Here is an 8,434-nt window from a genome sequence, read left to right as displayed (position 1 = left end):
CCGACCTTTAACCTACTCGGAGATCAAGCTAACCCTGCCCTCCCACATAGGCACACGAGTGAAAGAGAATTGAAAGACTATCTTAAATGGCCCTAAAGTTTCAGCCTCTACCACCGCCCCTGATAGTGTGTTCCATGCTCCCACCACTCTCTGTTTAAAAAAAACCTGCCTCTGATAACCACCCCCCCACCCCACAATCACCTTAAAATGATGCCCCCTGGGAGAAGTCTCCAGCTGTCCTCTATCAAGTCACTTCTCACCCTCCTCCATTGTGAATGGAAAGCCCGCGCTCACTCAACCTTGCGCATGCTCTGTAACCCGCGCAGCGTCCTGGTAGATCTCCTCTCATCCTCGTCCTCGATGCCTGGTGTTTAGGGCAGCAGTGAACGCCCTCCGACTTTCCAGGCACAGATCCATGGTCTCGCGAGACTAGCAGATGCCGTCCCCCATCTCTGTCGGTGTTCAGGGCTTCCCTCGCCATGGCAGGAGCTTCCAAATCTGCTCTGCACCCTCTCTAGAGCTCCCACATTCTTCCTGCGATAAGGCAACACAATAATGTGGTCCTAACCAGGGTTTTAGAGAGCTCACAGCTCTTGAACTCAGTCCCCTGACCAGCACACCACACACCTTCTTAACCACCCTATCAGCTTGTGCAGCTCCTTTGATGGGATCTGTGCATTTGGACCCCAGTCCCTCTGTTCCTCCGTACCGCTAAGAATCCTGTACTTTCAATCTTCCAGAGTGAATCACTTCACACTATTTCAGGTTGAAGTCCATCTCCTGTGGCAGTTCCCTAAAACAACACATTTCATGTCATTCAAGTCAGTGCTAATACATCTGGTTCTTGGAAACAAATTATGAGCCGATGCAGGCAAAGTTCCAGACCACATCACGCAGCCAACCAGCGACGAGATTTCCTTCCCACATCACAACTGAGTTTCCGTAACTGGACAATGCAAACTAAAATAACCCAAAAAGCCCTATAGATCATAAATAATGACAATATTGTGAATTAAAGTCACTTCTGTAACTTAGTAAAGTTTTAAAATGAAAACTACCAACCCCCCCCCCCCCCCCCCCCAAAGATAGTAGTGCAAAGATAAATGGTTCTCTCTGGGAATGTTTCTCTTTATACAGACTTGCCTTGGCCCTGATTGGTTGCCCCTTGAGTTGACCTTTGAATTCTATTGGCTGGCATCTCTTTGGCTCACAGGGGTTCATCAATGGTATCTATCTCAATAAGTTTGTTTATGGAGTTATCAGAAGAGAATCAAGTTTCTGAAAATTGTCATGTCTACTTTGTGTTTGCCTGTGGCAGTGTCCCAGTTAAAGAGGTGTCCTTCTCGGTCTCCTTCCCTTTCTCCCATGGTCCACTCTCTTCTCCAATCAGATTCCTTCCTCTCCAGCCCTTGACCTTTCCCACCCACCTGCCTTCACCTATCACCTTCCAGCCAGCCTCTTCACCCTCCCCCTGTCCTTTTGCCTTCTCTGGCCTGGAGAAGGGTCTCCGCCCAAAACGTTGGTATTTATTCATTTCCATAGATGCTGCTGACCTGCTGAGTTCCTGTGTGTGTTGCTCTGGATTTCCAGCGTCTGCAGACTTCCTCTTATTTAAGAACAAACCCAGCCTATCTCATCTCTCCGTATTACATCAGCCTTCCGTTCCAGGCACCGTGTATAGTCTCTGATATTAGATTAACTGTCAAATCACTGAACCACAATGTCAAGCCTCTTCCGTACTCTCTCTAATGCTACCACAGTTTTCTTGTTGTGTGGCCGTCAGAAGTACACACTATAACTAACATTTTCTCAGCGCAGTGCGGTGTCCCAGACTTGTTCAGCAGCTTGACCTGTGAAGAGATGTGTGCCAAATGTGTTATTCATTGCCCTAGGCCACCGTTTTCAGGGAGCCATGGACTCAGACACAAGGGGCTTTCTCTGTACAGAAAGGACAGTGCACTATTAAAGGCAGGACCCTTAACAGTGTAGATGTCAAGTCAAGTTTATTGTCATTTAACTATATACATGTGTACCGTCAAACAAGACAGTGTTTCTCTGGACCAGGGTGTAAAGCACTATAGTACACGTATAACACACAGTAACTAGGAAAGTGAGAATTGAATCAACAAATGATTTATGCATAAATAAACAGTAAAGTGCATTAAATTAAATATCATTGGGTACGGTACAAATCATTAGGTGGCACTTCGAATGTGATGCGGCAGGGAGTTCAGAAGCCTAATGGCCCGAGGGAAGTATTGTTTCCCATCCTGACTGTTCTTGTCTTTCTGTGTCGGAGTCTCCTGCCTGATGGTAGAAAGTCAAAGAGGATGCCAGATGATGGGTGGGATCCTTGGTAACACTAAGGGCCTTGTGTACACAGTGCTCTTGGTAAACGTGCAGACAGACCTTTGGGGTCCAAGTCTTTAACACTCTAGAAATGCAAGCTGAATGCCGAGGAGTCTTAAATTCTTAATGATAACTTATTTTAGAGTTCAGACAAACATATAAATACTATGCAAACTAAATAACGGGCTGAGAAACAAAGCTGAGATGAATGAAAAGCAGTCGGAAGCCAAAGATGAAAGAGAATAATCCATCATTTTATAATCGAACTAAGAAATATTCCTTAGTTAGATAAGAATAAACCAATTAATGGTTGTACGGTTACATCATGTGGGTAATGTGCTGACACTTTGCCAATGAAAAAATGAGAAAGGTGATAAAAGGTGACGAAGGGTCTCGGCCCGAAACGTCGACAGTGCTTCTCCCTATAGATGCTGCCTGGCCTGCTGTGTTCCACCAGCATTTTGTGTGTGTTGTCTGAAGGTGATAAACTGTTTGTTTAGCTGCTATACCATTTTCTGCCAGTGAGTGGGGATGAACCACCACATACTGTGAAATATACTCGAGTTTGTTAAAGGTACAAATGATTAAACTGCAGCTTAAGTCTTACATTAATTCATCTTATAAAAGGTATCAAAAAAACATTGGTGTCCAACACTCCCTAGAAAGTGGCCGTAGGGACTGATAAATCGAGGAATTGGGTTCAAGTGTTGGGAACTTGTGTTGCATCTGGAATATTGCATATGGTTCTGGTCGTCCCACTATAGGAGGGACGTTGGGGCTTTGGAGAGGGTTCAGAAGAGGTTCACCAGGATGCTGCCTGGTTTAGAGGGCATGTGCTACAAGGAGAGAACATAGAACAGCACAGGAACAGGCCATTCGGCCCACAATGTTGTGCTGAACCAGCTACAAAGCAAATCAAAAACACCCAAGCACTAATCCCTCCTTCCTACATCATGTCCATATCCCTCAGTCTTCCTCACATCCGTGTGTCTATCTAAACATCTCTTATAAACCTCTAATGTATTTGCCTCTACCACTACACCGGACTGCACATTCCAGACATCCACCCCTCTCTGAGTAAAAGACTCGCCCCTCACACCCCCTTTGAACCTACCCCCTCTCACCTCCAATGCTTGTCCTCTGGTGTTAGACATTTCTGCCCGGGAAACAGTTACTCCCTGTCCACTCTATCTGTGCCTCTCATAATCTTCTAATCCTCTGTCAGATCTCCCCTCAGCCTCTGTCACTCCAGAGAAAACAACCCAGGTTGATCCAGCGTCTCATGATAGCACATGCCCTCTAAACCAGGCAGTGTCCTGGTTTGGGTGATTTCAATGATCGTTAAATTTGATTTGACTTTAAACCTCTTCTGCACCGTCTCCAAAGCCTGGACAAACCTGGGTTGTTTGCTCTGGAATGGCAAGGCTGAGGAGGAGCTCTGAGAGAGGTTTATAAGATTATGGGAGGCATAAACAGGGTGGTAGAGGCAGATAAGCTCAAGTGTGCATAAATGTGCAGGAAGTATATGGAATTGAGGGCAGAAGGCATTAATTGGACATCTGATCACTAATTTAATTAGTTTGTACTATATTACAGTCTGAAGGCCTCCTCCTGTGCTGTGGTTAATGTTCTCCTAAGGCCCTGCCTTTAGATGCTCCCAGTCAGTTGTGTTAGCCTAACCACGATTGCCTGTCCCAATTGTCCGTCTGCACAGAACAAGCTGCCCTGGATGAGTTACGTCAGCACTGTGGGGATCTTCGGCTTTGTGGCCTTCTTCGAGGTGGGCCCAGGCCCCATCCCCTGGTTCATTGTGGCCGAGCTCTTCAGCCAAGGGCCTCGGCCGGCCGCCTTCGCCATCGCTGGCTTCACCAACTGGAGCTCCAATTTCCTCGTGGGAATGTCATTCCAGTACATCGTGGTAGGTCTGGTGGGGGGGGGGGGGGGAGGGATGGGGAGAGCAGGAGTGGGGGAGGAGAGAGAAAGTGAAGGGAAAGTGTGAGTAAGGTGAAGAAAGTGAGAGGGGAGTGAAAGAGCAGGGTGAGAGAGGGAGAGGGGAAGAGCTGGGAAAGGGGAGAAAGAGTGGGGAGAGAGAAAGGGAGGGAAAGGGGAGAGGGAGAGGGGACTGGGAGGCAAAGGGAAGAGAGAGGCATGGAGAAGAGATGGTGGGAAGTGGGGAGAAGGGGATGGAGGGAGAAACGGGGAGGGGGAAGGAAGGAAGTGATGTAGAGAGGGAGGGAGAGCAAAAGAGAGAGGAGGGAATGGGAAAGAGGGGAGTAAATAAGGAATAAATGAGGAACTGAGCCAGAGAGAAGGGGAAGGAGAGAGGGGATGGAGGGAGGGAGGGAGATGGAGAGGGATGGAGGGAGGGAGAAAATCTAAGATGTAGAAAGAAGTTGGAGTGCAATAAAGAGAGAAGGGAGATAGGGAGAGGTGGGGAATGGAGAGAGTGCAGAATGGAGGGGGAATTGAAAGAGGATGGGGAGAGGAAAAGTGGTGGATGAAAGGAGGGAGAGTGAAAAAGGGGAAAGGAGAAAGGGAAAGGCAAGAGAGAAAGAGTGAGGAGGTGAGAGCAAAAACGGAGGGGGAGAAAGTGATGAGGGGGATGGGAAGAGAGAGGGACAGAGAGAGAGGAACAGGGGACAGAGAGAGTGAGAGAGAGGGACAGGGGGCAGAGAGAGAAGGGGGCTGGGACAAAGAGAGAGAGGGGGACTGGGGACAGAGAGAGAGGGGGGACATGGGACAGTAAGAGAGCGACAGAGGACAGGGAGAGGGATGAGGGACAGAGGGGGGGCAGAACAGAAAGAGACACACAGTCAGAGAGAAATACAGACAGTGTAAATGAGAGAGAGAGGGAGGAAGAGGAACAAGAGCACCAGGCGCGCGAGAGGGTTGGGAAAGTAGTAGGTGTTGATACAGTGAAGAGGAGGGGTGCCTTTGGTTGTGTTTCCCTGGTAACGGAATCTGGGCATCAAAGCAAGACCAGCCCGAACTGCCCCTCGAGGAGATGGACATGAGCCGCCTTTTTGAACCATTGCAGTTCTAGTGACCGTGCCCCCTCGCTGCTGGTGGTGCAGGGTATTGGGAAGCTCCAGGGTTCAGACCAAGGCCTGATACTCATGGAGGGAGGGGGTGTTGGGGAGCTCTGAGATTCAGACATGGAGGCCTGATTGGGGGGGGTGCGGAGCAGGTTTGTGAGCTCCAAGATTCAGACCCAGAGGATAAAGAGCTTGCAGCAACTTCACAGGCATGTCACATCAGAGACACAATATTCACAAGAAAAATTACTTTAGAATAAAACATGGAGGAAATTAGGCCATTCAGCCCATCAAGTCTGTTCTGCAATTCCATCATGGCTGATTTACACTCAATGGCCACTTTATTAGGTACACCTGCTTGTTAATGCAAATATCTAATCAGCCAATCATGTGGCGGCAACTCGATGCATAAAATCGTGCAGACGTGGTCAAGAGGTTCAGTTGTTGTTCAGATCAAACATCAGAATGGGGAAGAAATGTGACCCAAGTGACTTTGAACCTCAATGATTGTTGGTGGTTTGAGTATCTCCGGAACTGCTGATCTCCTGGGATTTTCACACACAACAATCTCCAGAGTTTTCAGAGAATGGTGCTAAAAACAGAAAACATCCAGTGAGCGACATTTCTGTTTTGTTGGTGAGAGGTCAGAGGAGAATGGCCAGATCGGTTCAAGCTGACAGGAGAGTGACAGTAACTCACATAACCACACGTTACACCAGTGTGTGCAGAAGAGCGACTTTGAACGCACAACACGTCAAACCTTGAAGTGGACGGGCTACAGGAGCAGAAGACCAGGAACATACACTCAGTGTATTAAATACAAGAGCTACCTTAAGATAAATCTCTTGGTTGTACATGGTATACATACTTCGATAATAAATTTACTTTGAACTTTGGAACTAATAAAGTGGCCACTGAGTGTATTTTACCTCTCAACCTCATTCTCCTGCCTTCTGCCTGTAAAGTTTCGTACCCTTACTAAACGAGAACCTATCAACCTCCATTTTAAATTTATCCAATGACCTGGCCTCCACATCCATCTGTGACAATGAATTTCCCAGATACACCCTCACCCTCTGGCTGAAGAAATTCCTCCTCATCTCTGTTTGAAATACAGACCTTTCTATACTCCCCATTCCCCCTCTTCCCCCTCCCCTTCTCCCTGTCTTCCCCCTCTCTTCCCCTCTCCTTCCCCCTCCCCTTCTCAGTCATCAACCTCTCTCCCCATTCCCCCTTTCCCTTCCTTCTCCCACCCCCTTCACCCCCTCTCTCCTCCTCCCTCTCCCCTTCCCCCTCAGGCCTCTCTCCTCCATTCCCCCTCATCCTCCTCACACCCCTCTCCTCCCACTCTCTCACTCTCAACGTACTCTCACCATCTCATTGTACAGCCCTATCTTCTCCAACTCTTAGCACCAGCATTTGGTCCTGACCTAGCCCAAGAGAAAACTCTTCCCCTTTGCTTCTGAGGGAGGCGATCTTTGATCGATCCCTCTCCCTCTCCCTCTCTCTGTCTCCCTATCACTCTCTCCCTCTTTCCACCCCTCTCTCTCTTTCCCTCTCCCTTTCTCTCTTTTGCTCACTCAGTTTCCCTCTCCGTCCCTCTCCCTCTTACTTTCACCTTCTCATCATACCTGTGCCGACCTTCTCCAACTTGGCACTGGCATTTGATCCTGTCCTAGCCCAAGAGAAGCTTTTCCCCACATGCTGTACACACTCCTTTTTATGTCCTTCAAGACCCTTTCAAAACGATTCTCGCCACCCATACTCTTCCATCCAGCTGCATCACCTTATCTGTTGTGACCTTCAGCCCAGACACATAACTAGGTAAACAGGGACAACAGCTCTATAAAGAGGAAAACATTATCTCCGGTATCTCAGGGATTTTCGTCTGTGCAAATGGATTGTTCCAGACTATCACCACGTTCCAATCACACGTTTTGTCTTCCAAGTTCTATTTTATTTTGGTATGTACTAAGGGGGAGTCACAGTTAACTCTTTCCTTACACAGGCCCGAAGCCATCAAACACTCCTCATAACCCTGTCAAGGTTCTAAAAGACCGGATATATAAGTGTTTGGATAGACATGGACCGACTAAGGGTAGTTAACATGGCTTTGTGCATGGTAGGGTGTGTCTAGCTAATCTTAAAGTGTTTTTCGAGGAAGTTACCAGGAAAATTGATGATAAGAAGGCACTCGATGTTGTTGACATGGACTTTAGCAAGGCCTTTAATAAGGTCCAGCATGAGAGGTTGGTCAAGAAGGTTTGCATTCAAGATGAGGTAGTAAATTGGATGAGACATTGGCTTTGTAGGAGAAGCCAGGGGGTGATAGTAGATGGTTGCCTCTCTGATTGAAGGTCTGTAACTAACAGAGTGCCACAAGGATCGGTGCTGGGTACATTATTGATTGTCATCTAAGTCAATGATCTGGATGATAATGTGATTAACTGGATCAGCAAATTTGCAAATGACAGCAAGATAGGGGGTGCAGTGGACAGCAAGGAGGACTATCAAATCTTGCAGCAGGATCCGAACCAGCTGGAAAAATGGGGTGAAAAATGGCAGATGGAATTTAATGCAGACAAGTGTGAGGTGTTGCTATTGGGGAGGACCATCCATCGAGAACAGTAGAGCACTAAGGAGCATGGTAGAACAGACAGATCTGGGAATTCAGATCCATAATTCATTGAAAGTGGCATCACAGGTAGATAAGCTTTTGGCACATTGGCCTTCATAAATCACAGTATTGCGTACAGGAGATAGGATGTCATGTTGAAGTTGTACAAGATGTTGCTGAGGCCAATTATGTGCTGTTTTGGTCACCTACCTACAGGGAAGGTGTAAAAAAGACTGAATTTACAAGGATGTTGCCAGGACTTGAGGACCTGAGTTGTAGGGAAAGGTTAAATAGGTTAGGACTTTATTCCCTAGAGTGTAGAAGACAGAGAGGAGATTTGATAGAAATATACAGAATTGTGAGAGACATCAAAAGGGTAAACGCAAACAGGCTTTTCCACTGAGGCTGGGTGAGACGCGAACTCGAGGTCATG

General features: G+C 47.4%; 1 protein-coding gene across 1 annotated transcript in view; it reads left to right on the top strand.

Moving 5' to 3' along the window:
* The window catches only part of LOC132396911 (solute carrier family 2, facilitated glucose transporter member 4-like), a 61,969-nt gene that overhangs the window by 52,067 nt on the left and 1,468 nt on the right, over positions 1-8,434 (top strand). Inside the window, exon 10 of the mRNA XM_059974997.1 lies at positions 4,015-4,267. Coding sequence (XP_059830980.1) covers positions 4,015-4,267 — 253 coding nt within the window. The remainder of the gene's footprint in view (positions 1-4,014; positions 4,268-8,434) is intronic.

The sequence above is a fragment of the Hypanus sabinus genome, chromosome 7 (genome assembly GCF_030144855.1).
Source record: "Hypanus sabinus isolate sHypSab1 chromosome 7, sHypSab1.hap1, whole genome shotgun sequence".
NCBI classification, from domain to species: Eukaryota; Metazoa; Chordata; class Chondrichthyes; order Myliobatiformes; family Dasyatidae; genus Hypanus; species Hypanus sabinus.
Note: the sequence above shows the minus strand (reverse complement) of the source record. Positions and strands in the feature narration are given on the sequence as shown.